The following is a 13,892-nucleotide window of genomic DNA, read 5'->3' on the forward strand; positions in this document are numbered from 1 at the left end:
TCTCTCTACCTGTTTACAGAGCTCTCTCTCTACCTGTTCACAGAGCTCTCTCTCTACCTGTTCACAGAGCTCTCTCTCTACCTGTTCACAGAGCTCTCTCTACCTGTTTACAGAGCTCTCTCTACCTGTTCACAGAGCTCTCTCTACCTGTTCACAGAGCTCTCTCTCTACCTGTTCACAGAGCTCTCTCTCTACCTGTTCACAGAGGTCTCTCTACCTGTTCACAGAGGTTACTCTACCTGTTCACAGAGCTCTCTCTCTACCTGTTCACAGAGCTCTCTCTACCTGTTCACAGAGCTCTCTCTCTACCTGTTCACAGAGCTCTCTCTACCTGTTCACAGAGCTCTCTCTCTACCTGTTCACAGAGCTCTCTCTCTACCTGTTCACAGAGCTCTCTCTCTACCTGTTCACAGAGCTCTCTACCTGTTCACAGAGCTCTCTCTCTACCTGTTCACAGAGCTCTCTCTCTACCTGTTCACAGAGGTCTCTCTACCTGTTCACAGAGCTCTCTCTCTACCTGTTCACAGAGCTCTCTACCTGTTCACAGAGCTCTCTCTCTACCTGTTCACAGAGCTCTCTCTCTACCTGTTCACAGAGGTCTCTCTACCTGTTCACAGAGGTCACTCTACCTGTTCACAGAGCTCTCTCTCTACCTGTTCACAGAGGTCTCTCTACCTGTTCACAGAGCTCTCTCTCTACCTGTTCACAGAGCTCTCTCTACCTGTTCACAGAGGTCACTCTACCTGTTCACAGAGGTCACTATACCTGTTCAGAGAGGTCACTCTACCTGTTCACAGAGGTCTCTACCTGTTCACAGAGGTCTCTCTACCTGTTCACAGGGCTCTCTCTACCTGTTCACAGAGGTCTCTCTACCTGTTCACAGGGCTCTCTCTACCTGTTCACTGAGCTCTCTCTACCTGTTCACTGAGCTCTCTCTACCTGTTCACAGAGGTCTCTACCTGTTCACAGAGCTCTCTCTACCTGTTTACAGAGCTCTCTCTCTACCTGTTCACAGAGCTCTCTCTCTACCTGTTCACAGAGCTCTCTCTCTACCTGTTCACAGGGCTCTCTCTACCTGTTCACTGAGCTCTCTCTACCTGTTCACAGGGCTCTCTCTACCTGTTCACAGAGGTCTCTACCTGTTCACAGAGCTCTCTCTACCTGTTCACAGAGCTATCTCTACCCGTTCACAGAGCTCTCTCTACCTGTTCACAGAGCTCTTTCTACCTGTTCACAGAGGTGACTCTACCTGTTCACAGAGGTCTCTCTACCTGTTCACATGGCTCTCTCTACCTGTTCACAGAGGTCTCTCTACCTGTTCACAGAGGTCTCTACCTGTTCACAGAGCTCTCTCTACCTGTTCACAGAGCTATCTCTACCCGTTCACAGAGCTCTCTCTACCTGTTCAGAGCTCTTTCTACCTGTTCACAGAGGTGACTCTACCTGTTCACAGAGGTCTCTCTACCTGTTCACATGGCTCTCTCTACCTGTTCACAGAGGTCTCTCTACCTGTTCACAAAGCTCTCTCTCTACCTGTTCACAGAGGTCTCTCTACCTGTTCACAGAGCTCTCTCTACCTGTTCACAGAGCTCTTTCTACCTGTTCACAGAGGTCTCTCTACCTGTTCACAGAGCTCTCTCTCTACCTGTTCACAGAGCTCTCTACCTGTTCACAGAGCTCTCTCTCTACCTGTTCACAGAGCTCTCTCTCTACCTGTTCACAGAGGTCTCTCTACCTGTTCACAGAGCTCTCTCTCTACCTGTTCACAGAGCTCTCTACCTGTTCACAGAGCTCTCTCTCTACCTGTTCACAGAGCTCTCTCTCTACCTGTTCACAGAGGTCTCTCTACCTGTTCACAGAGGTCACTCTACCTGTTCACAGAGCTCTCTCTCTACCTGTTCACAGAGGTCTCTCTACCTGTTCACAGAGCTCTCTCTCTACCTGTTCACAGAGCTCTCTCTACCTGTTCACAGAGGTCACTCTACCTGTTCACAGAGGTCACTATACCTGTTCAGAGAGGTCACTCTACCTGTTCACAGAGGTCTCTACCTGTTCACAGAGGTCTCTCTACCTGTTCACAGGGCTCTCTCTACCTGTTCACAGAGGTCTCTCTACCTGTTCACAGGGCTCTCTCTACCTGTTCACTGAGCTCTCTCTACCTGTTCACTGAGCTCTCTCTACCTGTTCACAGAGGTCTCTACCTGTTCACAGAGCTCTCTCTACCTGTTTACAGAGCTCTCTCTCTACCTGTTCACAGAGCTCTCTCTCTACCTGTTCACAGAGCTCTCTCTCTACCTGTTCACAGGGCTCTCTCTACCTGTTCACTGAGCTCTCTCTACCTGTTCACAGGGCTCTCTCTACCTGTTCACAGAGGTCTCTACCTGTTCACAGAGCTCTCTCTACCTGTTCACAGAGCTATCTCTACCCGTTCACAGAGCTCTCTCTACCTGTTCACAGAGCTCTTTCTACCTGTTCACAGAGGTGACTCTACCTGTTCACAGAGGTCTCTCTACCTGTTCACATGGCTCTCTCTACCTGTTCACAGAGGTCTCTCTACCTGTTCACAGAGGTCTCTACCTGTTCACAGAGCTCTCTCTACCTGTTCACAGAGCTATCTCTACCCGTTCACAGAGCTCTCTCTACCTGTTCAGAGCTCTTTCTACCTGTTCACAGAGGTGACTCTACCTGTTCACAGAGGTCTCTCTACCTGTTCACATGGCTCTCTCTACCTGTTCACAGAGGTCTCTCTACCTGTTCACAAAGCTCTCTCTCTACCTGTTCACAGAGGTCTCTCTACCTGTTCACAGAGCTCTCTCTACCTGTTCACAGAGCTCTTTCTACCTGTTCACAGAGGTCTCTCTACCTGTTCACAGAGGTATCTCTACCTGTTCACAGAGCTCTCTCTACCTGTTCACAGAGCTCTCTCTACCTGTTCACAGAGCTCTCTCTACCTGTTTAGAGAGCTCTCTCTACCTGTTCACATAGGTCTCTCTACCTGTTCACAGAGCTCTTTCTACCTGTTCACAAGGGTCTCTCTACCTGTTCACAGAGCTCTTTCTACCTGTTCACAAGGGTCTCTCTACCTGTTCACAGAGGTCTCTCTACCTGTTCACAGAGCTCTTTCTACCTGTTCACAAGGGTCTCTCTACCTGTTCACAGAGGTCTCTCTACCTGTTCACAGAGCTCTAGCTCTCTACCTGTTCACAGAGCTCTCTCTACCTGTTCACAGAGGTCACTCTACCTGTTCACAGAGGTTGAGGTTGATGTTCCTGATTGGCCGGCGGGCCTGCTGGTGCTTGTAGTACTGCAGGACATCCGGCTCCCCGCTCAGCCGGCCGCTCCGCAACACGAACCAGCGCCTCTTCCAGGCCTGGAGGGAGAATAACACGTCTTTGTATGAACCAGGTGGCTGGGCTCGGGCTTTGACAGAGGAAGTCATAATGAAAGCTGTAGTTCCTCGAATGGCCACTTGAGGCTGGCTCCAAAAGTGAGTCATTCCCCATTCACCCCATGTTAATGCCCCACTTTACAACAGGATTAAACACACTTTACTACAGGATTAAACATGTTTACATCCATGTTCAAAACACTTTTTTAGAGTAAAATAAATTATAGAAAAGACTGTTTTTGGACAGGAGTCCAAAAACTAATGGGTGCCAATGACTCTGTCCATATTTTTTATACGGTCTATGGCAGGGATACTCAACTTGCTTTGCCCGGGGGCCACTTTAGTGAAATGATAGAAGGCCAGGGGCCAGTTAATAAACAATCAATATACATTTTTCTGTAGCGGATTGTAGGTTTTTTGGGGTGTCAGCCAGAGTTTAGTCTGACAATGTTGTCAGACTAAACTAAATGATAGTTAGTTAGGTTAAGTACATACATAAGTGCCTGTGTAGCGAGCAGACAGCTAAATCATAGATTATTGAAAGATACTCCATTATTCCAGACTGAAATGCTATAACAGAAGTGGAGTATTGGCCAGAATGACAAGAACATTTGGACACTTATTCAGCGGGTATCTTGCATGTTGCGTTCAGGTGCACTGTAAAAAACTTTTTTTTTTTTCTTTGCAATTCCATCGCGGGCCACATGTGGCCCGCCGGCCGCAAGTTGAGTATCACTGGTCTATGGTATGAAGACATCAGGAACACTTCCAAAAGTCTCTGAAAGAATACTTTCAAAATAAATCAATGAAAAAATGTGTCTCCTGCTTGGAGAAAATGTTAAAACAGTAGAAGTCTGTGCTCATGTGATGTGCTGTGCTGTGATGTCATGATAATGTCATGCTACTGTATCATCGAAGAAGCACAGCAACCCTGTAAACTCTTATTTAATTTTTCTTTTTTGCATCACTGTTACTGTCCAGAAATGCTATGCGCTGAATGTATATATTATCAGTTTATTCAATTGTATTTTTACTTTATTTCTATCTCATTTGTTTGAATCTACACTTTGGCAACATGTGCAGATGTACAGTCATACAAATAAAGCTCATTGAATCGCTGGGGCGGCTTTAGCTCAGGAGGTAGAGCGGGTCGGCCAATGATGCAAGGGTTGGCGGTTCGATCCCCGCTCCCTCCCAGCTGCTGTCGTTGTGTCCTTGGGCAAGACACTTAACCCTCCTTGCTCCCAATGGTGTGTAGGCACCCTGCGTGGCAGCCTGCCGCCATCGGTGTATGAATGGGTGAATGTAGACTATCTACTCATTGTAAAGCGCTTTGGATAAAAGCGCTATATAAATGCAGACCATTTACCATTTACCATATAAGAGAGAGAGAGACAGAGGGAGAGAGAGAGAGAGTTTTACAGATCAATCAATGTTCAAATTCAGGTAATGATCATTTTCCAAAAATATATTGTGTATATATAGCACTGTGGAAAATGTATTGATAGTTTCTTAAATGAGCATAAGATTATAGATTATGATTGAATATTATAGATAGATTTCAGAACGATTGATTAGCGAATAGGCTTAGACTCTGATCCCCCCACACACACACGCACACACACACACACACACACACACACACACACACGTCCGCCCCCTCTCTCAACTCCAGTGTCTCTTTCCCATGTCGGCTGTTCCACACCCCAGTACACATGAATGTTAACTAAACATATCACACACACACACACACACACACACACACAGACTTTGCTAAATGTTTGACACTTCTCGGATGCTGTTACTGCCGCAGGCTAAGCATTATGGGTAGGGTCCATCTCCCACGAGAGATCTAGGAGATGACACCGCATATTTCACACATGAATCACCAACACACACACACACACACGCACGCACACGCACACACATACACGCACGCACGCACACACACACGTGCACACACACACACACACACACACACACACACACACACACACACACACAATTTGGCCATTACTTTCAATGTTTTTCTGATTAAAGGAATTCAATAATTTCGTATTGCTCAATGAGAGAGAGACAGAGGGAGAGAAATAGAAGAGAGAGCTAGGAGGGAGACAGAGGTAGAAGGGGGGAGGGGGGGGGGGGGACCGAGAGACAGACCATAGAAAGTCTAATCTCCAAGAAACATAATTTATTTTGTAATTATGTTTCACTCTAAAGTTATAATCTCAAAGTTTTTAACGTAAAGATGTCTGTTAAAGTCACTATCTATCGCCAACTGAGTTAACACAATGGTGATTGAGCCTATGGCCCATTGATGATTGGAAGCCTTTGCATTTTCAGTATTGCAGCATGAACTTGGTCTCTCAAAGATTTCCATTTGGTTCTCTTTGGCGACACCTATGGCGATGATCGGTAATTGCAGGTGAGATCCAAACAGTGTTGCATAGTCTCGACGCCAGACCCATGAGAGTTCTTACGCTGATACACTACGTTACTGCATGCTGCAGAGCTCTCTCTGGGTCTGATACACTATGTTACTGCATGCTGCAGAGCTCTCTCTGGGTCTGATACACTATGTTACTGCATGCTGCAGATCTCTCTCTGGGTCTGATACACTACGTTACTGCATGCTGCAGATCTCTCTCTGGGTCTGATACACTACGTTACTGCATGCTGCAGAGCTCTCTCTGGGTCTGATACACTACGTTACTGCATGCTGCAGATCTCTCTCTGGGTCTGATACACTACGTTACTGCATGCTGCAGAGCTCTCTCTGGGTCTGATACACTACGTTACTGCATGCTGCAGATCTCTCTCTGGGTCTGATACACTATGTTACTGCATGCTGCAGATCTCTCTCTGGGTCTGATACACTACGTTACTGCATGCTGCAGATCTCTCTCTGGGTCTGATACACTACGTTACTGCATGCTGCAGAGCTCTCTCTGGGTCTGATACACTACGTTACTGCATGCTGCAGAGCTCTCTCTGGGTCTGATACACTACGTTACTGCATGCTGCAGAGCTCTCTCTGGGTCTGATACACTATGTTACTGCATGCTGCAGAGCTCTCTCTGGGTCTGATACACTACGTTACTGCATGCTGCAGAGCTCTCAATGGGGCTGATACACTACGTTACTGTATGCTGCAGAGCTCTCTCTGGGTCTGATACACTACGTTACTGCATGCTGCAGAGCTCTCTCTGGGTCTGATACACTACGTTACTGCATGCTGCAGATCTCTCTCTGGGTCTGATACACTACGTTACTGCATGCTGCAGATCTCTCTCTGGGTCTGATACACTACGTTACTGCATGCTGCAGAGCTCTCTCTGGGTCTGATACACTACGTTACTGCATGCTGCAGAGCTCTCTCTGGGTCTGATACACTATGTTACTGCATGCTGCAGATCTCTCTCTGGGTCTGATACACTACGTTACTGCATGCTGCAGAGCTCTCTCTGGGTCTGATACACTATGTTACTGCATGCTGCAGATCTCTCTCTGGGTCTGATACACTATGTTACTGCATGCTGCAGATCTCTCTCTGGGTCTGATACACTATGTTACTGCATGCTGCAGATCTCTCTCTGGGTCTGATACACTACGTTGCTGCATGCTGCAGATCTCTCTCTGGGTCTGATACACTACGTTACTGCATGCTGCAGAGCTCTCTCTGGGTCTGATACACTACGTTACTGCATGCTGCAGAGCTCTCTCTGGGTCTGATACACTACGTTACTGCATGCTGCAGAGCTCTCTCTGGGTCTGATACACTATGTTACTGCATGCTGCAGAGCTCTCTCTGGGTCTGATACACTACGTTACTGCATGCTGCAGAGCTCTCTCTGGGTCTGATACACTACGTTACTGCATGCTGCAGAGCTCTCTCTGGGTCTGATACACTATGTTACTGCATGCTGCAGAGCTCTCTCTGGGTCTGATACACTACGTTACTGCATGCTGCAGAGCTCTCTCTGGGTCTGATACACTACGTTACTGCATGCTGCAGAGCTCTCTCTGGGTCTGATACACTACGTTACTGCATGCTGCAGAGCTCTCTCTGGGTCTGATACACTACGTTACTGCATGCTGCAGATCTCTCTCTGGTTCTGGGACACTTTCCCTCAGAGGGCTGGTTATGGGAGGGAACCGTTCACTTGGCCAGTCATATGCCAGTGATGGATTCAGTCGTCTCCAATCAGTAACGACTTTGCGATCAGACGACACGGGAGGCGCAGCCCATTTTTCAAACCGCTCTCTCATCGGTGCTACGACCTGTCACTCATTCAATTTCAACCCGCCTTCGAAAACAAGCAGTGGCTGTGAAGTGGCACAGACTCACTTATGTAGTATGCGGAGCGCAGCAATTCAACGTAATATTTGAGTCTGGGGAGACTACATATTATGTGACGTTAGTCAGTTTGTTCGGCCATAATATCCACCCGCAATGCTAGGCTAGCAGAGACCGGAAAAACAGTAGCTTGTTATCCTACTTCACACCAAGTTCATGAATGCTGCAATACTGAAAATGCAAAGGCTTCCATCAATGGGCCATATAGGCTCAATCACCATTGTGTTAACTCGGGCTGCGATAGTGACTTCACAGACTTTTATTTACACGGAAATCTTTGAGATGATCACTTTAACTTGTATTTCTGCATATTTCAGACACTATGATTATTGTATTGTCTCGTTTTGTTTGCTTTACTATTCCTATTACAACTCTTGTTAAAAAAATATGAAAGCACATTATATAGATACAGTCTGTATTATTATCATCAGTATTTTATTATTTCATTCTGTGAATTTGTGTGAGTTAACACCAGCAAACCAAATCTGTTAAGAGTGTTCCCCAACAAAAGACCAACGTGACACCAAACACCGAGACCTGTGTGTGTGAGAGAGGATTTGATCAAAGTGCACGACTAAAATACATGTTGTGGAGCACATGTTCACACACACACACACACACACACACACACACACACACACACACACACACACACACACACACACAAAATATCTCTGTTTTCCTCTCTCTTTCCAAACACTAACAGGAAGTGACTAAAGGAAGAGGAAATGGCTGAACAGGAAATGCTGGTGAAGATGGCGGTAGATGTTTTCTCTCTCCCTCCCTGTCTCTCTCTCTCTCTCTCTCTCTGGATTTCTCTCTCTGATGATCACTCATCTCTCTTCAGTCACAGATTCAGGCCAGGAGTGTGTGTGTGTGTGTGTGTGTGTGTGTGTGTGTGTGTGTGTGTGTGTGTGTGTGGGGGGGGGGGTCCCAGCATCCAATCAACATGTATATGTTAAATAGTTTTGAATCACAATGACATTAAGTTATACGTCCAGGAATTAGTGGCGGAAAAGACTTCAGAGACACACTGAACATAAGGTTAAATGTTGCTGTTTCATTTAATCTGCTTTTGGTTTTAAGGGTTACATGTTTTCAACTTTACAATGAGGGTCACAAAGAACATTAATAAATGCTTCATTAGGGTTAAGTAATGCTTATACAGCACTTTTATTGTTATTCTTCTTCTTTTTGGAATTTTTGCCTTTATTGGATAGGACGGTGGGTGGACAGCAGAGGTGGGGATAGAGAGGGGGGATGACATGCAGCAAAGGTCCATAGGTCGGATTTGAACCTGGGTCGGCCACGTGAAGAACTAAGGCTTTGTGGTACGCGCTCTACGAGGTGAGCCACCTGGATGCCCCATTCAGTACTCTTATTAAGTGTTAATTGAGGGATATACGCAGGTCCCGAAATTCACTTTTTGACTCACCGGCCAGGTGACGGGTAGATGGAAAAAATCCACCCACCAGGCATATTTTTTACCCGCCAAAATAATAGATCGCATTTTTGTCACATGATAGGCTACATCAGGGATTCCGCTAGCCATTTTTTCAGACGGCCAATGCAGCCGGTAATGTTCCAGAATTCCGGCCATATCGAATATTTACCAGCCACTATTAACACATTCACTGCCAGCCATTTTTTTTTTTACTGTAGGTAGGTTCTGCCAGAGGGTTTTTTTGAGGATTCTGGCTCATCTTTCAAGACCCGAGGATTCTTTTCTGCTAAGATTTTGTGAACACACAATATCTCAAAATAACTAATAGAATGTGTGCTTTCTCTGTCTAAAAGAGTTAGTTTGTAGAGTTAGTAGTTATGTAAGCATTAGCAGTTGAATACAGCATGGTTTCAGCGTTAGAAAATTTATTCTGAGATAAACGGCTTTTTGTGAAATTCGATAGAACAGTCACTTTAACCATTCATTTTTGGCATCAGTAAGACCTAAACAATAGTTTTGAACAGTAATTTCCTCCATAACAGCAGGAAACACCCCTCTGCTTCCAACTCCTCCCTCCGTGGGCGTTCTTCTTGGCTGCAGCGGCCGTGTCACAAGCTTGTCACCAGTCTCACTGCTTTGCTGCTGCTGTGCGGCTGTGCCTGTCTGCGCGGCCGCTCTTTGAGGAAGTCTGGATGGACTCGCTCGCATCTTGGAGTTTTGGTTGAGAGCTTTGATGAAGCTTTTGCGATTCTGGTCATATTTATGCTGCGTGTTTCAAAGTGTGTTCCACCCGTAATCTATTGTGCAAATTTGCAATCCCGCACTGCCAGCAATCAGCGCGAAAACGAAAGCGTTTTCGCCAATCCATTTTCATGAGAATGGCTTCGTCACACTGCTTTTTGCTTGCCTTCCTCTAGTCAGGAAAGAACTGTCGCCACTTAGTGGGTCGGTGGAATGGGTTGTACACGTTGTACACGTCCAATACTTATATAAGAGATGTAAAAGGGTTAGATGCACATCCCACGGTCAAAAAAAAAAAAATCATTTTTTTGACGTATTAATACGTCATTGGCAGTGAACGGTTGGATTTTTTTTGACGCATTAATACGTCATTGGCAGTGAACGTGTTAAACAAAGGACATTATAAAATAATTGTTTAAAGAATCCATTTATTTCTCTATAGTCTATTCTTTATAGCCTCTATAGTCAATCTTTATTCCAGTGTTGTTAACTCATTGAGTGCCAGCCACTTTTGGAGAACGGACGCTCCCAGTGCCAGAGTTTCAGAGCGTTTTCAGTGATTTCTCGAGGCCCACAGAATATTGTGTGATATTACTGTTTAAACAACTGTTTACATATTACTATGTAAACACCGAACACGGCCAAAGAACGATGAGACTCTCTTCTATCATCAGCAAAAAAAGTTTATTGATATCATTTTCCGTTCTTTATTTATGAGCCAGAGAAGATAGGTTGATTTCACTAAAAAGAGACGTTTCAAATTAGAAGCTGAGATAATTAGCCTTTTGTGAAATGAAGCATTTCAAGCACATGACTGACTCTGAAGCTAATATTTTCTGATGTAGTGACACCCCAAAAATAATTTCCTTCAATAAAACAGTGAAAACAAAGGAATTTTGTTTGTCAAAATAATATTTTTTAGCTGCAACCAGCAGCGCTGGCCCCTGCGTGCGCAGACCCTACACTTTCTTGCTGGTCACCCGCCCCCCCCCCCCCCCCCCCTCAACTGCAAACCCCACCTCCGTGGGTGTGGCTCTGGTGGCTCTCTGCTGCCTTTGCTCTGCACTGAAAAGTGCACTACATCCAGCTTTTTTACAGCGTTCCGCGTGTATTTGTCACCCGCTCCCATCGCTTCCAGTTGAGAATAATAACAACTCCACAACTAATCATGTGGATGGGGCTATCGCAGCGGACACGGAGGGGCTCAATTGTGGCAGCAGATTGGCTGCTGCAGGCACAGCTAACGTTATGCTTCATGCATATCGATGCATACCGATGCAATTTCCGTTTCCCCATGACTTCTTCTCTGTTTTTTCCTCGACTTTCTCTAATCTGGAGAGCACTGTCGCCACCTAATGGGTCCGTAAAATAGCTTTTACACATTCAACATCCACCATACTTTCACAGGAGATGGATCAGGCTTTGATCCACGTCCCACCGTCAAAAAACGCAATTGACGACAATCGTCGTCATTGGCACTCTACGTTAGTATTTAAATTGACGACGATTGTCGTCATTGGCACTCAATGAGTTAAGAGGCTGATTTTGCAGCAAGAATATTTAATTGTTCGGCATTCAACAGGCACGTCATTCTCGGTAAGGACGCTTTGCTTATTGAAACAGACAACATGCACGCTCCTACTGTAGCCTATCTATCTGCATTTGCAGACACTCATGATGAACCCATATCTTCTGGACATTGCCTTGATGAAACACAGCTAAAAGTAATAACTGCAACTGTCAGTGCAGACAGTGCACAACTTGAATCTCCAGCAATAGGCTACGCACCTCTCCCACTCCACACCTGGCACCTGCGTCAGCTCTCCTGCACTCGTTCTCGACTCCCATTTGGCTTTATTTGTCGTAAGCATTTTGATTCATCTCCTCATCATACGAACGTCGGCAACAAGTGCGAGCGATTGATTCATTGATTGATTCGCCCGATGTAAGCTGTCAGTAAAAAGACGCTTTTGAAAGAAAAAGGAAAACTCGCACACTGCAAAGGCTCCAAGTTGAGTGTATTTATTTGACACCGGTAAAAAGGGTTACGTTTCGGGCAGCACCCTGCCCTTCCTCAGAAAAAGACGCTGTTGACCTCCGCTTAATTGACGACTGCATTTCATTTACCTAAGCATTAATTAACCACTAATTAATATACCCTTATTGTAAAGTGTTACCAGTGAATCAAATTAACAGTTGAGAATTCGGACACTATAGTACAAAATGGCCAACACAGGTTCTTCCTCTCCCCCACATTTCGTTTCCTCCTTTGACCTCTGACCACAACAGGAAGAGGTCACAATGGATCTAAAATAACACTTCCTCCTTCCTGCTCTCCGATCCAAAATAACAGCAGACCTGGAAAACCAAACTCTCACCGTTCGCTCGGTGCCTTTTACCGCCCGCTCTGCTCCTCCTCTCCTCCGGGCGGCCCAGGCTCTCTGAGCTCCAGTCATGTGACGTGTGTCACATGGAGGAGAACACACTAAGTCTCCACAGCTTCACTGTTCAAACATTTAATCCTCAAAATACTCTTGACGCTCCATTTTCAGCATCACATGACCTCAAGACAACAAAACCAGCTGTGTGCTAAAAGGTTGCTAACGTTGTAAAGCTAAATGATCATTGACAACGCTACAAACCAATAAAACCAATACGTCATGCAAAATCCCCTTCAAATCAATTAAGGAAGTTATTAAAGGCATACTATATGATCAGTTGCTGTTTGTAAACACACAGCATTCAAAGTTGGCCCCTCCTCCCCGGCTCCACGAGCGAGAGAGAGAGAGAGAGAGAGAGAGAGAGAGAGAGAGAGACAGAGCGAGAGAGAGACACAGAGAGAGAGACACAGACAGAGAGAGAGAGAGAGAGAGAGAGAGAGAGACAGAGAGAGAGACAGAGAGAGAGAGAGAGAGAGAGAGAGACACACAGAGAGACAGAGAGAGAGCCATGGTCAAGCGAGATTGAGAGCAATGAAGCGAGTGAGCCAAGCTGGCGACAACAAAGCTGGTGAATCAGAGGGAATAAAAGTAGCGGTTACGTTCTAAAGCACCAATAAACACACACACACACACACACACACACACACACACACACACACAAACAAACTTCCGCACAACCCTGCGGGTACTGTAGGTGGCGCTTTGCTGTCTTTTGTGTCATCTCTGCTCTGTGTGTCGTCAAACAGACACACCCACAGCAGAGTCTGTCTGTACACAGCAGAGGAGAGAGACGGGGGAAACCAATCACATCCTGGCTGGGGGCTACAGTACACACCCCACGTGGGGGTACTGCCCCAAAGGTTGCAGGCCGGAAACGTCCCGACCAGCAAAATAATAGGACAAATACAGGCAGAGGGCGGAGTCTCTGCAGATACAGTAACACACTTCTCTGGGTCTGGGAGACTCTGGAGATGATGCACTACCTATCCACTTCTCCCACCACTTAGGCGGCGTTCACACACAACGCGCTCATTTGAGCTGCCAGCGTCTTTCTGCAATTCATTCTCTATGTAAGGACGCGCTAAGCGTGCTCCTCTTTCAAGGAACGCACCTGCCGTTTAAACGCTGGTGGCGTCTAGTTTCTTTGGCGGAGCGCTCTGGGCGTTTTAAGCTGAAAAAAGTTGAACATTTGGAGGAAAAGCGCGCTGGCTCGTCTTTTCCCTCATCCTAACTTTTCTCCTCCCAGAGGGATCCTCAACCTCCACTGCTGCCAGAATTGGCAATAATCTGGCTTTCATGTTGACAGTGAACAACAGACAAAACCAGCTGGCTACCGTCCGTGTGGTCGCTGTACTGCACGCGACTGCAGGGGGAAACAAAACAAAGCACACACAAAAAACGCCCGTGCGCTGTGTTTTGTGCACAATGGAAGCACTCTCAACATGATTTCCATAGCGTTCTGACTGAAAAGAGCGCGTTGGGTGTGAACGCCGCCTTACTCTGGAGACGATAGATGCCAAA

General features: G+C 46.2%; 1 protein-coding gene across 2 annotated transcripts in view; it reads right to left on the reverse strand.

Annotated features, from left to right (window-relative positions):
• Positions 1-13,892, reverse strand: part of LOC310779314 (GRB2-associated-binding protein 1-like) — a 37,763-nt gene that overhangs the window by 17,570 nt on the left and 6,301 nt on the right. For both annotated transcript variants that reach the window (XM_083639850.1, XM_083639849.1), the window contains exon 2: positions 3,242-3,370. In XM_083639850.1, the coding sequence (XP_083495976.1) occupies positions 3,242-3,370 (129 nt within the window). The remainder of the gene's footprint in view (positions 1-3,241; positions 3,371-13,892) is intronic.

This window comes from Poromitra crassiceps, assembly GCF_964638095.1.
Source record: "Poromitra crassiceps genome assembly, chromosome: 7".
In the NCBI taxonomy this organism is placed as follows: Eukaryota; Metazoa; Chordata; class Actinopteri; order Beryciformes; family Melamphaidae; genus Poromitra; species Poromitra crassiceps.